General features: G+C 40.7%; 1 protein-coding gene across 1 annotated transcript in view; it reads left to right on the top strand.

Moving 5' to 3' along the window:
• Positions 1–12171, top strand: part of slc22a17 (solute carrier family 22 member 17) — a 15112-nt gene extending 2941 nt beyond the window's left edge. Inside the window, 11 exon segments of the mRNA XM_062441738.1 lie at positions 1–10; positions 4255–4358; positions 6604–6758; positions 6937–7102; positions 8398–8522; positions 9521–9626; positions 9863–10086; positions 10783–10894; position 11512; positions 11895–12113; positions 12115–12171. The exon segment at positions 1–10 is cut by the window's left edge and continues 545 nt beyond it. Of these exon segments, the coding sequence (XP_062297722.1) occupies positions 1–10; positions 4255–4358; positions 6604–6758; positions 6937–7102; positions 8398–8522; positions 9521–9626; positions 9863–10086; positions 10783–10894; position 11512; positions 11895–12113; positions 12115–12171 (1279 nt within the window).
• Positions 12172–16011: the final 3840 nt, after the last annotated feature.

The following is a 16011-nucleotide window of genomic DNA, read 5'->3' as shown; positions in this document are numbered from 1 at the left end:
TGTTACTGAGGTAAACCTCCGGCCTGGGAGCCTCTTGAGCTCTCTAATTATGATCCTGTCCTGGTTTGTTGTTTTAGCTTTCCGTGGGAAGGCTACCGATTTTGTCTATGTGTGGATTTAAGTTCTTTTCATGCTGAAATAGTGTTTCTTTTTTCATCCGGTGCATATCCACAGGAGGGTCTTGCTGAGTGTGCAGTTTCCCTTTTTTTTTTTGCAATGCCCTGCCAAACGTTAATACAGCTGTGCCATGCATTGGACAGAAAGTCTTCTGCTGGTGGCTGCTGAAGGTCTGAAGGCATAAAAACAGCAATTATTTGATCTTTATGACTTTTGATTTCCAAAGCATAACAGATTAAAACTGATTACTTTCCATGTAGGCGCTGGTTCTTATCCATTTTACAATGCAAACAAAATTCACGTGTAATAAAACCTAAATCATCACGTTTAGCTGACTTCATTTTTAAGTCATGTTATGTCAGGACTCGTGAAAATTGCGACGCTTCTAAGAAATCCCCCAACATCCAAGCCTCCGATACCGTTTCATACACAAACCTCCTGTTTGATGTGGGTTAACGAATGCTGGCGTCTTCATTCCTATGAAACTGCTGCCATGAGGACTGATGCTGTTGTTCTGTACACACCGCTGCTGAACCACAAAATTATACAGAATTATACACTGTTTTAGTTTATTGTCACATGCTCAGCTACTCATTCTGTCTCTCTTTACTTTTCTCTCTTTGTCATACTTGTCAGGGAGTAATTTAATGACATTTCCAAACCTAAGACAGGTACATCTGTTGAGAAATGCGTCACTGAGAGACATCTGTGAAACGTCAGAGGTTAGAGCTCCCTTAGAAACATCACTACAGAGGAACAGATCACAACCAAATTACTAATAAGAGAAGAGTAGAATAGTAGTAGTAATAGAGTGTACCAAATTGAATATAAACCAAGGCACAAAATGAATCTTAAAAGTGCTTTGCGCAATATAACACAATAAGTGAGATAAAACATGCAAAAACACACGTATAGTGCCTTCCTCGAGGGCAACACAGTCATTTAAAAGAAGTTTAAGGGAACATCAGTTATTTGTCTCACTGTTCTGAGCATTTGAACTTCCTGAAAACAATCTTACATCTCTTAAACCTTTTACTGTAGCTGACTTCTGATCACTCAGTAAAAAAAAACAGCAGTTAAGCAGGTTGAAGGTGTATACTTGTGATGTGTTCATTGTACTGTTACATGATAGTATTGATAATATCATGCCTTTAAATAGCACTGTATCTCTTGGAAGATCCGAGACATCTGGGATATTGACAAGATGGAAAAGTCAACAATTATATTTACATTTTTAAATTGTTTTTTGTATTCTCTTACACTCAGAACTAGACCGCTAAATCCACTATAACATATTATCAGTGGAGATGAAAATGATAGATTCAGGTGTGCTCCTCAGATTTCGAGCTGAAAGAAAAAGCTGCCTCTGACTCTCATTGTTTTCATATTAATGCGTCAGTGTTTCCTACAAGTTGTGGGATTATGTACAGAATAGAAAAGCTCTGTGCATGTGTACATTTTGATAAGCAGAGTCAACACAGAAGATTGTGGGGGGAAAAAACATTTTTCACTGTGAGACCTTTTCGATTGCTTTTGTTAAGACTTTTTTTTTTAAAACAGAGTCTTGACAGCTGCTCACAGTTTTCCACTCCAGCTGGTCTCTCTGTGGCCTGCATGTCTGTTTTCATTTCTGTGCCTACTGATGTGGGAGCCACACCCAGCCCTTCATCCCATGGCATTAGGGCAGTTCACTGGTTATCCACCCACACCCCAGTGCAATGAGATTAAGGTACACAAACGCTGCCAAGGGAGGAGTTTTCTTCTCGAATGCAGTTGTATAGACGTAAAGTAAGTTAAGTATAGATTCCTAGATCTTGGGGAGTGACGTGGACAAACAAGGAGACAGAGACTGACATATTTTGGCTCTTTAGTCAGTCTCAGCTTAGAACGTTTTTTTTTTTTTGCTGTCAGGATGATCTCTTCCTCCGGTGCTGCTTTGCTGAGCTGGCAGTCTGGTGAGCAGGAAGCAGGGAGGCCTCTGATCAGCTCTGCCTCTGCTGCCTGCCGATCAATAAACAGCGCGTCCACATCTAAGGGTCACGCTGCTGCTTTTCACCAGCAGAAACATCATCATCCTAAAACTCTTTAACACAGCGCTCATCTGAAGCTCCTGTCTCGTCTGAGTGTTGAGTCTCAGTCGAGTTCATCGCACAGTGGCAGCAAGACACCGTTCTTTATCAAATGACCTGCAGCCAGAAATGAAAAAAAAAAAAAGGAAATGGATGCTGGTTTCGTTCCTTTCAGAATACTCATTCACAAACCAGTCAGGGGAGTTTACAAACTGGTTTGTGTGCATTTTCCTGTCTCCTGTTGTCCAGAGCATTCCACCCGTATGAGCACTAGGAGCTGCTATGTTGCCCTTTACCCTATAAGTGTGCAGGGTTGTGGCTCCGTTTCCCAGCAATAGGACGACTGATATTATGTGACAAGCTTTTATGTTTCTGCGCACGAGCTGCAATTATGCAAGGCCTTTTTTTCCTCTTTTTTTTATTATCAGTGGCCCTCTGCTCTCCCTCTCTGCCTCTCTAGATCATTAAAATCATTCTGCTTTCAGTGGCGAGCAGACAACGACATTAGCAGAGCTCAGCTGTTAATGCAAATCAGTGGGTCGGCTTAATGTGATTAAAATCCAGATCTGAGAGCAGATATCTTTTTTTATTAACACAAATACTGACTTTCCATGTGGCTGCACTGTTTTTTTGTACTCAGTAAAATGCATGTGACCAGTGTCCTTTTTCTATAATACTACAGTTACTACTATTCACTACTAATACTGATACTGACACCGCTGTATACCACTGATACTAACTGTAATGCATCAACTATCCTCTGACTGCCATAACCACACATGCAGTGATATTATGTGGTTACATCTTCCTGTTTAATGGGTCCTCAAGGCTTTAGACTGCATCATTGTCTCAACCTGTGATCCAGCTATGTTTACACCTGGGACTGCTCTCATAATTATTTATCAAGCAGAAATGATCCACATGGATATCCAGTTAAAGTACAAATGTTATTACACACAGGAAGGCACGGAAACAGATTTTAGTGAGCCTCTTTTTAGAAGAGAAGGAATTTGCTGCAGTAAAATATTAATACCTTGTGTACGTAAACTTGTATATATTGTTTGTTTCATATTATATTATATTTGCACTGCAGTTGGGATACATGCACATTTGTATCATGTCAGCCTTATTTAGTCTATGGTCGAAACAGAGCTTTAGATTATATATATATGTAAATAAATATATATATACATATATGATAGTAGCTTTTACGCGTGCAAACAGGAAGGGAAGGGTTTTGAGATCAATATAAGCACTCTGAAATGCAATGCTTAGTCGATTAATCAATTACTTGATTGCCAGAAAATGATCACCAACTATCACCAGATAAAATACCCCAATTCTCTCGTTCAAGCTTCTTAAATGTGAACATCGTCAACTTTCTTTATGTGATAGTAAATAATGTATTTTTGTGTTGTGGTGGACAAGGGTTAGGATTAGGGGGGTTAACACTTCCGGTTGTATCTTGATCTTTGGAAAACATTTATTAACATTTATTACTATTTCCTTACCTTTTTATTGATTATGCAACTAATCAATTAATCAAGAAAATAATAAATGAACAGAATAATTGATTCGGAAAATAGTTTTGCTCTCAAAATAACAGAGCAAGGAGTTTCCTCTTGTCTGAAACAGAAATAGATCTTCATGTCCAGCTGTTAATAGGGTGCTGAGTTCTCTACTGTTCTCTCAGGTTCATTAATGATTTCTGTGACTATTAACCAGTTTACTGTATAGACTGAAATCAAACATTAATAATTCCCATCTACAAAGCACTTCCTATTTTGAGTTTACAAAATGTTACACATGATATAATAACTTAAAACAAATATAACAAATAACAGGAAGAATACTGAAAGACTTGTTGTTTAATAAGTCAGATTTGCATTGCAGTGAGGTGAGACCTATTTATCACATCTGGATTTTGTTGGTTACGTCCCTGCTTTGTATCCACCAGCCTCTCCCACACATTACCCTTCCTGTCTATTGTCTAACATGTACGCATATTAAACAGACAATAATTCTCCTCCTCCTCTCTCCCTCTCTCTTGTGTGTCTGTGCTGTCCAGTGGGATCTGGTGTGTGATCAGTACTGGCTGGTCCCAGTAGAGGAGGTGTGCTTCATACTGGGCGTACTGACTGGCTGTCTGGGCCTGGGCTATGCCGCTGATAGGTAAAATGTGCTCCTATTCACTCACTCACACACAAACACACACACACACACACACACACACACACACACACACACACACACACACACACACACACACACACACACACACACACACACACACACACACACACACACACACACACACACACACACACACACACACAATGTACTGTACAAGTTAAGAAGTTCTTTTAATAGGTTACTGTGTGTCAATGTGGAAAGTTTGGATTTGGATGTGGTGTTTGTTACACAGGACACACACACACACACACACACACACACACACACACACACACACACACACACACACACACACACACAGACAGATGTTGTCCTAGGCCACTTTTGGGGCCATTACATACTTATACATACATACAGACTTACTGGCATTTCCTAAAGACTTACCCTAACCATAACCTTAATCACTGACCCAAAAATATGTGCTTCCCCAACTGGGGACATGGCTCTGGTCCCCAACACACACACACGCACACGCACACGCACACGCACACACATACACGTAATCATGTTTTGATAGAAGTCCGTCTGTCTACAAATATCTGTGCACACACATCAAATCACGTTCCTCATTCTTCAGTCCCCTTTCCTGACTTTGCGGTTTCACTACCTCACAACACAGACACAGACAAAAACACACACATACACACACACACACACACACACACACACACACACACACACACACACACACACACACACACACACACACACACACACACACACACACACACACGCACACACACAAAGTACAAAAAGTATCCTAGCTGTTAATGTTCAAATAAATGTAGCCCTAGATTTACTGGTTCTGCCTGGTTCTTCTATCGATCAGTAGCAAATGACCAACTGCTGAAAGGAAGAGAGGTTTAGTATCAAGTGGGAGAGGGTTTTCTATCACAAAAAGAAATCGTATTGTGTGAGAAAGACACTGTTACGCGCTCAAGACAACACAAATCTCCTCCACACACAAGCAATGAAAGTCTCGTTACATCACAAGCTTTATTACGCAGGATCTTGGAGTGTAGAACCTCTCAGCTCTCTGCATTAGACACACCCCGAGCACCACAGATAATTGACGTAATGGACCCCGCCTGTGTCTGCCGTGTTGTCGGATTGAAAATCGCACAGAGGGGAAGCGGCAGTTTTGGGTGGGTGGGGGGGGGGATGTGAAGGAGATGATGCCAATTTAATCAGCTAACAGCCTTCATTAATTTGCTGACCAATTGAGCATAGCATCTGTTTGTTAAGACGAGTGAATTAATGCCGCCTCCTGGGAACATGTAAAGAAGAAAAGGGAACAGCGCTAATCTGCAAATTGGAGGCAAAAACGACTGCGCCCGCTCGCTGCTGGAAAAATGGGCTAATCATCACATTTAGAGATCAGTTACGCTTCAGACTTGAGCTGCTTTGAAGATACATTTTTCTGTCATTGTGGAATTAAGACCGCAATGTTTCTTTTTTGTTTCGATCGATACATTCAGATGACGTCTGGTCTGCAGGTTCATCATAATATAAAAATTAAATCAGGCCAAGGAAACCTTTTTTAAATCAGATTATATTTCTGATTTGGACAGAGTTAGTTCTTCAGAAGCAGAACTAGACATTTTATCCTTATCGTTATTTGAGCACAGACAATGCACAATAAATATATTGCACCAGAAATAGCTATGTGGTAATTTGCATCTGTAGACTCTGTGCAGGGGTCAGCTGAGCATATAACCCAGGATTTAAAACAGAATATCAATACACAATAACAAATACAACACAAAATATTATCATAATAAAAATTAACAACACATAAAATTACATTACCTGTTCATGATATTATGTTGTAAAATTGTAGAATTCACATTGTGGCTCTTCATTGTATTCAAACTCTGTGCAGCATATCCTCAGTAGATCATTGTCCTATTTACTGCTCTCATCCTCTTTCTGTTAATATTTAAGCATGCAAGGTTGTGTCTTTGCTTATGCTTTATCAGCAGTTACATCACAGTTTATTGCTGATGTCCATCATGTTTGTGTGTGTTACTAATTCGATTTTTGATGATAACTGTTAATCAAATTTAAATATGTTTTGGATTGGATAATAAATTGGGTGAATCATCAACTATATCCAAATCTTATCTGTCAGTAAGTTGCAGTAGTTGTTTTAAAACTTAGCTTATTTTGTTATATTAAAAGTAAAAGTGCAGGTTTTCAGTTTGCATCTCTGTCTTTCCTGCAGGCTGGGTCGGTCCAAGACTCTGCTGACCTCCCTGACCCTGTCGGTGGTGTTTGGGGTGCTGGTGTGTGTCTCTCCGTATCCCTCCATCTTCATTGTCATGCGTTTCTGTTTGGCGGCTGCCAGCGCGGGAGTCTACCTCACTCTGTACATCACCCGTGAGTATTACTTATTATTTTTGAAAATACCAGAAGTGGATCATGAATTGATACATGACATTATAGAGGGAAATGCTACATGTTCTAAATTTCTTCCTGTAAGCCTATAATAAATGTAGCAGATGGGGGACTGTGGAAATGAAGGTTTGATAGGATGGACGTTGTGTTTGTCTGTCAGGCCTGGAGCTGTGCGAGCCGTCTCTGAGGCTGGTTGTCACCATGATGGCTGGGCTGATGACTGTAGCCGGGGAGCTGTTGCTGCTGGCCGTGGCCCTCGGCTGCCAGTCCTGGAGGGGCCTGCTGGGAGCCGGCGCCGCACCACTGACACTCTTCCTCAGCTATGGGTATGTATGTGTGTATTTGCTTCCATGTGAATACTGCATGATGTTTCTGGACTCTAAGATATCATCATTTAATTGAGAGATTTTTGTTGTCGATCGCATTTGTTTATTTTCTGAGAATCGGCAAAGGACAAGAGCTGATCGTCATTTGATAAAGTGTCTTGATGCCAACTGACTTGCTGAAAGCTTTGCTGGATTGTATTGATTCCAGTCTCCTCATCACACTGAGCCTTTTAGCTCATGTCAGAACGCATTAGAGCCAGTTATATATGCAAACGTTTAGGCACACCTTGATGAATAACATTTTGGTGATTTTTTAAAAACTGAAAAGATGTAAACACTCTAGGATAAGGAACATAAAACACAATATTTCAATATATCAGCGAACATTGATGCACAGTTACTTTTTATCACAGCTCTCCATGAGAGTTTCTCATCCTGACCTCCACAGTTTTCCTAAACTGCCATCTATTAAATACATTTCCCACTGTGGAAACTGAGAGCTGACAACTCTCATCTTCTTGTAGCCTTCCCCTGCATTGTGGGCATCAGTACCTTTCATTTTCAGAGTGTGACACAGCTGCTTAGAGGAACCCCACAGTCACTGAGTGTTCAAACTAGATTTGAAGAGTCAGAGTATTTGTGAAGCTTTGAAACTGGCACCAGCTGACATTTCCTTATGACAACTGTTGACATGACTCAGGCTTAACGAGCTGATTAAAGTCTGAGACTTTGTAAAAAAAAAAAAGTATCCAGGACTTCAGAAGTCTTAGGAAGCCCAAACTTTTGCACATACGTTTTGTTTAAAAAAAATTCTTATCAATTTATGACATAAAAAGTAACCATACATTAATGTTGGCTGAAAATATTGCATTATTTGATCTTTGCCCTAGAAAAACAGTTTTTACATCTTTTCAATAAAAAAAATCAACATTGTTATTTGTCAAAGGGTGCCCAAACTCTGCATACAACTGTACTTTGTTTAAGGTCCCCAGTCTCTCTAAGACCTTTGTTACAAAGTAAGCCTTCATTGCAGTTTCAAGACCAAATTAACAGAGATTAAAGTAAGATTACTGGCAATGAATTACAGGTTTTAATGAGAATCAAAGAAAAGATGGATTAAGAAGTAAAAAATTCTGATACTCTTTGGCCCACATTGGTTATTTTCCAAGCAATAGGAGCAAATCTTGGTTACAAACAAAACACTATAATACCTCTTAATAGTTTTGGTGCTGGGTAAAGGTCAGCAAAGATCAAAGAGTAAGCCGTACTAATGTTTGGTGGTTGCTCTCCTGCAGCATTCCTGGGGTATTTCCAGAGTCTCCTCGCTGGCTCCTTCTGTCAGAGCGATCTGGGGACATGAACTCCTTCACAGAGAGAAGAAACTCCAACAGAGATGTGAGGGACGATGAGAGCTTCACAGGTATGTGTGCAGTGACGGATCAGATTCCCTCAAAATGATTTTTTGCATCACTGAATGGACTTTCAGTTTATAAAGACTGCATTATTAAAGTGTTACTTATTACGGTGCATTTGAAAACATGAGTTCCCATCACGCATCACTACCAAGAGCAGATAACACCCAGTTATAATTAATGATTTATCAAAGGCGCATAGTGCCTGCATTAATTATAGTATAATAGAGCTTAATGATCTGCTGCTACAAAATGTACAGCAGCTTTGGAAATCAAACAGATTGATTTTGCGCCTTCTGTGAAGAAAAGTTTCACCTCGGCTGTTAAACTCCTCGTTGATATTTAGTAGGATTGAGTTCAGAAAATTCAGACGTTATAATTTAAGATATATAAATCAGATCTGAACATAAAGAACACCACAGATAACTGTAATCATATAATTATATATGATTACACACAAACACTTTACACTGTGTTATGACTATTAAGTATTACATGTGCAAAGCATTTACAGGAGGGTGTAAAACAGTTCAGAAATGTGCTCAAAACTCATGAAGATGTGAGGCTTGAATGTTCATTATTAAACTCTGGAATAGTAGTTTGACAAAAAAACTCAAGGTTTACTCAATTTCCTCAAAAAAGCTTTTAGTTTTTACCTTCATCAGTGGAAGAATGTGTCATTTGTTTTAAAAATGTCTTTATTTCTGCTAATAGATACATCATGGTTTGTTATCATGTATTATATATTTATTGATTTTTTGATATACTGCTTATAAATGCTAAATATAATTAACTGTTAAATTACTGGTGACCCCTATATGAGCAGCAAGAAACTGGAAGGACATGATTTTAACTTTTATACTCCTGTATAAGTCTCTCTTCAGATTAGAAAAAATGACAGTGAGCTATTGATCAAATGAGAAACCAGGTCAGATCATCATTCTCTGTCTTGCTGAACTGTGGATTTAAAGAGAAACCCTGTTTTTTTCCCGTTCGGTGTCCACAGAGCTGGATTCAGAGCCGCCCCCCTCCTCTCGCCCACACCTGTCCTTTCCCGAGCTCTTCCACAGCAGGAACATCTGGAAGAACATGTGTGTGCTCGGCTTCACCTCGTAAGTCATCCTACACTCTTGACATTCATTTAGCAACGCTGCAGTTTGGAGCCGGTCCTTTAGTTATAGCCCGGCTGCTGCAGTCTCATATTTCATCCGGAAAGTGTTTTGACATTTGCCCTCGCTCACCAGATTCTGATGTTTTCTTCCACTCTGAGACACTTTCTATTTAAAAACCTGTTTGGAAATACACAAATGCTCACTGTGCATGTCTATTTGTGTCCTCCTTCCCTCAGATTCATCTCTCACGGCATTAGTCACTGTTACAGCTCTTTCCGAGGTGACGTCAGAGGCACAGCCCCCAGCTTCTATTGGACCTACTTGCTGTCTGTTTGTGCAGGGGGCGGTGCCTGGCTGTTGCTCTGGGCGACCGTAGACAGGTGCGGCCGCCGTGGCATCCTACTCCTCTCCATGACGATGACGGGGCTGGCCTCTTTGATCCTCCTGGGACTCATGGAGTGTAAGCAGGCATTACTTGGCAGGATATTGTTTTCTCCAACTTCTCCAATAAATGAGGGTATCTATTAATAGTTTTTGCCAACATGATCCCCTCCAGCCCCCCTGTGGTTAACCATGACTTATGTGAGGCTTGTAAAGGATTAAAGACCTTGTTTTTTTTATCCTAACTGGAATGAAAGTAGTTTATATTAGCTTGACCTTAAATCTTGGGTCATACTAGATTGTCCAGTCACCACTTTCTTTCTTTATGTTGGCTTCATACATAATAAAGCAGAGTGTACCAGCCAGCTCTTGATGAAAAAATTACATTCTAGGTTCCTTTTGTTTTCCTCGCACACATCCATCATTTCCTTAGTCTCAGTCTCCCCCTTGTGGCTGAGAAGTAGTACAGCCTCTCTATTTATGTAGGACACTGCAGTGGCAGCAAAGTCAACGCTGTGTCTGGCGCTGTGCTTTAATCATGCATCAAAGGCTGAGGGGGCAGTAGCACTGGCGGTGACCTCCACTTGTTCTTTGTGACCACTGTTAGTGAGAGAAGCCTGGGAACGTTTTAAGGAAAAGACCGGTTGATATTTGTATCTACAGTGGTATCAGGCCAAATTAACAGACACTTAATCATCTGAAAATGAATTGGCAAAAAAAAAAAAGCCAAATCTTCACTAAAGCCTCTCCCTCCCTCTCTCTTTCCTCCCTCCAGATCTCAGTGAGACAGCCATCACTGTTTTCTCAGTGCTGGGTCTCTTCTCCTCCCAGGCAACCGCCTCCCTCTGCATCCTCTTCACGGCAGAGATCATGCCCACCATCATCAGGTAGGATAACACAGACAAGCTCACGGATTTAAAAGTTCAAGCCGTCTTTTCCCCTTGTGTAGTTTTCTTGAAAGCTTGTATCAAGATGTAGAAGATGTTAATACTCCATGTTCCCGCTGGTAAGAAGAGCCTGCTCGACACTCAAATGCTGCAGGAATGAATCACGACATGAAAAATGCAGTAAATCGTGAGGGAAAAGAGGAAATTTCCACTGATATGTATTAGTAATGAAGAGCAGTTTTCTGACATCCCAAAAAATCCTGATGAACTAGAATCACTCTTTAAATTATACAGCATCTTGACTTATGTTCTTTTGCAAATGAAGGGATGAAATGACCCAAGTTTAGTGAATCGCAAGTCATTTACAGAACCATGTCTGATCTGAAAATCCCCAAATGAATGTTAATTTGTACTTGGAATGGTTATACATGTTGGAAAATGCTTGTTTACTCTCATGTATGTTGAGTAAATAAAAACGTATAGAGACGGAAGTCCTTTTTACACCAAAACGGTCGCCCCCTGGTGGCCTTTTGGTAGAATGCAGTTTTAAGTTACTTCTGAGTTGGCATCATTTCAGAGGACCGGAACTCCCCGTCTGGTCCAAACATAAAGAACAGAGTCCAGCAGCACCTCTAAAGCTCACTTATTAACATTATATGTCTTGTTATGCTGTTTTACACTTTGGTTTTTGTACAGATTGGTACATGTGCTGGTAGGTGGATCTTGTTACCTTTGGACAGAGCCGGGCTAGCTGTTTGCCCCTGTTCCCAGTCTTTATGCTAAGCTAAACTAACTCCCCTTGGTTGTAGCTTCATACTGAAGAAACTGTCATGAGAGTGGTATCAAACTTCTAATCCAGCCTTCAAACTGTCCAAACTATTCCTTTAAAGAAATACAGACTTTAGTACATGAAGCAGCTTAAACATACATAACAGCACAGCATCTATGTCGTACATGTCAACTGAAAACTGACTGTGTGTGTGTGTGTGTGTGCGCGCAGGGGCAGCGTGTGGGCGCCGTGCTCGCCTTGGGCTGCGTGGGCCGCCTCAGCTCCCCGCTCATGGACCTGAGGAACCACTATGGCTACTTCCTGCACCACGTGGTCTACTCCTCTCTGGCCCTGCTGGCCGTGCTCTCCATCCTGCTGCTGCCCGAGAGCAAGAGGAAGCCGCTGCCCCAGACGCTGGCCGACGGGGAGCAGTACAAACGCCCTCCGCTGGGGCAGGAGGAGGAGGGACAACGTGCCACTGCTGGCCACACCTAACCCAGAGACCTAAACAGGAAACAGAAACAGCAGGATAGACTGTTCTCAAGTCAACTCACTTTATCTGCCAGCCTGTCATGCAGCCAGAACATTTACATCTATTCATGTTCATGCAGAGCAATACAGAGAGTGGAAAAAGAAGCAGAGAGAGAGAGAGAGAGAGAGAGGGAGAGAGAGAGAGAGAGAGAGAGAGAGAGAGAGAGAGAGAGAGAGAGAGAGAGAGAGAGAGAGAGAGAGAGAGAGAGAGAGAGAGAGAGAGAGAGAGAGAGAGAGAGAGAGAGAGAGAGAGAGAGAGAGAGAGAGAGAGAGAGAGAGAGAGAGGGCTGCATTTATCATTGTGGACAGACCATGAAGGACAGTGACATTCCAAGCTTCCTTACATATCATCCTCTAGTCATTCCAAACGCAGGCGGTTGGGTTGAGCTGCCGTTTTCACGCCATCTTCTCCATTTCCTGCCATTCTGATGTCGACGTGTTTTCCGAACACACACAACGTTCACATCTCGGGATAGTCCTCATCTTTCCTATCGTCTCTTCCTGACCAGATGGCGGGTGCTGCTCCTCCCCCACATGTGACACACCAGCATACACTGCTGCACTCCGTCCTCCAAGCCCCCAGCGTGTCTGTCGTAAAGATGTTAGCCGCTTACCGGGATCTCGGCTCTAGTCTTTGACTCGGAGAGTAGTCGCAACTTAATCCTAGCATTTGTCTTAACCCGCGTAGGATGTTTGTTTGTGTTTTTTTCTCGTTGTGTTTCGCTGTGTACGACAACACAATAAGTGCTCGGAAGTGTGCGAAATGGAAGCAAAGTGTGTGATAGTTGGCATCCTTTTCTGTGATGTATAACTTAACTGACACTTGTGGTGAATCTCACTCCGTCTGCCACTCCAAACAGGGATGGACCACAGTTCTCGGACTTGTAACGCCCAAGGGTGTTGTGGGAGTTATATGCCTTGTAAATACTCTAGACTTTGTTTCTTCAACTTCTTGAGGGCATCTGAGTTTTGTTAAAGCAGAGCCTGCGGCTGGAAACTGTGCTGTACAGTATGCTATGCAGGGAAAAAGTGTGGTACAGAGCACTTTGAATTATTCTTTTGAAAGATGATGGTGGTGAATTTGACCAAAGCCTTTCAAATTTAAGGGACACTTTTCTGAACATAAATCGACGGCACCATCTGTTCACTCAGTATTGGGATCAGAGGCAAAAAAGCAACAAAAAACATGTTATTCCAGTTGTTAAACCTGGCCTGGTGCCAGACGTATTTATATCTTATTTATGTTGTTATTACGCATAATGGCCTGAACTGGCAAAATCTATAAATTATCCAGAGGCCTCTGATTCTTCAGCATTAAGCTAACTATTGATAAATTGGGTTGAGATGACGTGACATGGAATAAACTTTCCATTTTCTGATGATGAGACAACAGTAAAGCTGTAAACTGTCACAACATTCCTTATCTGCATGTTTGGACACACTGAAGGGCTTGTTTTTTCTGTATTTCCTCAGAAGCTTATAGTTACTCAATACCTCTCTTAGATGACCAGTCTCTGCTGTAAAGAGAATAGACGGGTACGAATAAACTGCAGTAAAAGCTTGAACGGTGACTTGTATAACCAGGCACATATTTTTTTTGTCAGGTCTTGATATGTGGAGGTTATTTCCGTGTTATTTTGGCTGAATGTTAATTGATGCTGGAGAAAGGGCCCGATGATTACGCTCCGTGAGGATTGAACGGCAGCTGAAGAGGGCCCCCAGAGCTCCAAATTAACCCCCTCGTCTCCTCCTCAAGCAGGCCACAATAATAATGGTTTTCTTTATACAGTAGCTTATTTACTGTATTTGCCGATTTTACATGTGGCACAAGTTAAGTCACGATAGAGAATTATGCTTCAAAAAATCTGATTTTATGCTGGTGTGCTCGGGTAATTTTTTTCCTCAAGTTTTCGTGTGTGCATGAGGAAGCGGGGGTTGTTTAATTTGGACTCTGAGATTAAGGATAATTAAAGGAATTATGAAGAACACTCCCCTTTACTGACCGCTTCTTCCCTGTATGTTGCACTCGACAAGTCCTAACACTTATACACTGATGATTATTATCACTATGATTAACTTGGCTCGAGTAATATTATGTCTGACTACACTGAAGATCTGTTCAGTGATGAGTGTGATGCAGTTAACTCTATAGCCTGATTTAATGTAAAATAAAACTGGTTAAATAATATGTCTGTTGTGTTGTTGTTGTTTTTTTTTTTTACAGTTCTTTCACGATGAATCATGTGAGCTGGAACATGAAAATTAACCTTTATTTATTGTTCAAGTCCTGACTCATCACATTATCCTCTCATTAGTCTCTGTGCCAAACCTCTGAGCCACAAATCAACTATCCATTGGTGATCAATTGTTAATAAAGTGTTCAGACAGAGTGTTTATCTTTAGGTTTAACCCTTTTTGTTATGGAGAAAAAACATTCACAATCACATCATATTATGGTCCAGTCTTACATAAAGCAGAACATAATGACCAAAATGACTTCAATGAATGTTACTGAATGGGAAGAACACTCTCTGAAGTATTCAGTATCAGGTGCACGATTTCTTTTGTATATTCTGGGTCACTTAAGAAAAATAATACTAAAAGCTAAAAGAGTGTAATTTACAGTGTTTGTATTGCTTTCAAATGTAAAAATGGGTCAAATGTGACCTGAACAGTGTATAAGAGTTAAAGCAAGAAAGAAATCAGTATTTATATATCAAACCAGCTCAGTTTCGATGAAAAGTACAGTAGGAAGAATATTAACTGGATTTATATATCAGCCTTTCCAGTCTTCTGACCTCCCAAAGCACTTTACACTACATGCCAACATTCACCCATTCACACAGCGTACAGGAGTAATTTGGGGTTCGGTATCTTGCTTAATGACACATCAACATGTGGACTGGAGGAGCCGGGGATCGAACCGCAGATCTTCCTATCAGTGTACGACCTGCTCTACCTCTGAGCTGCAGCTGGGAAGACAAAACAGGAATAAAAAAAAAATTAAAAAAAGAGCAAATAAAGCAAGCATGTAAGATGCTTTGCTTCTCTCAGACTTCATAGGAGGTTGTTCCAGAGTCACAGTGCATGGAAGCATTAAAGTGTGTATTGTAAGACTTGTCTGCAATGTTAAATACACACTTATTGAATATTGCATACATACTGTATATTAGTAATATGTATAGTACTTTGTCACATGTATAGTAGTAGTATGACAGCACACATTGCAGTTAAATCAGTACAAAATATTTTTCACTTACCAGAAATAACTCTTACCTATAGTCATATACTCCTCAAAGAACTACTGAGCTCACATCTAAACACTATACAGCTCATGGTTTTTCACAAGATTTCTACTTTACTCTAGACTGTATGTTCCAAATACGTACAAGAATTTCCGGCTGTATAACTTCAGCTGTTTCCTCTATTCTTATAGTAGATATTTTGAATGTGAAAAGTCTGACCATATCTGAGTGTGAAGTGCCGATTATTCTCTCATGTGTTTGTAAAGCCCCCTCATTCTGTGAGATGAAGCTCTCCAAGAGGTACACTATCTATGATAACATAAGAATTAAAACTAAACATACAACTGAGATATTCAACACTACTTGTATCAAGCGTGTGTATTAAGACTTAACATGTTTGTATAGTCAAATTAAAATGAAGTATCTAGCTGAGGATAAATGTAAATTTAATACCGAGGGTGCAGCTGTGGATCAGATGGCAAATGACGCACAATGTGAAAGGCAGCTCATAAGAACGCACTGTACCTTTTACTGTCACATGGAGAGAGGTTATCACAGTGGTCCTATGAAGT

The sequence above is a fragment of the Scomber scombrus genome, chromosome 20 (assembly GCF_963691925.1).
Source record: "Scomber scombrus chromosome 20, fScoSco1.1, whole genome shotgun sequence".
Lineage (NCBI taxonomy): Eukaryota > Metazoa > Chordata > Actinopteri > Scombriformes > Scombridae > Scomber > Scomber scombrus.
Note: the sequence above shows the minus strand (reverse complement) of the source record. Positions and strands in the feature narration are given on the sequence as shown.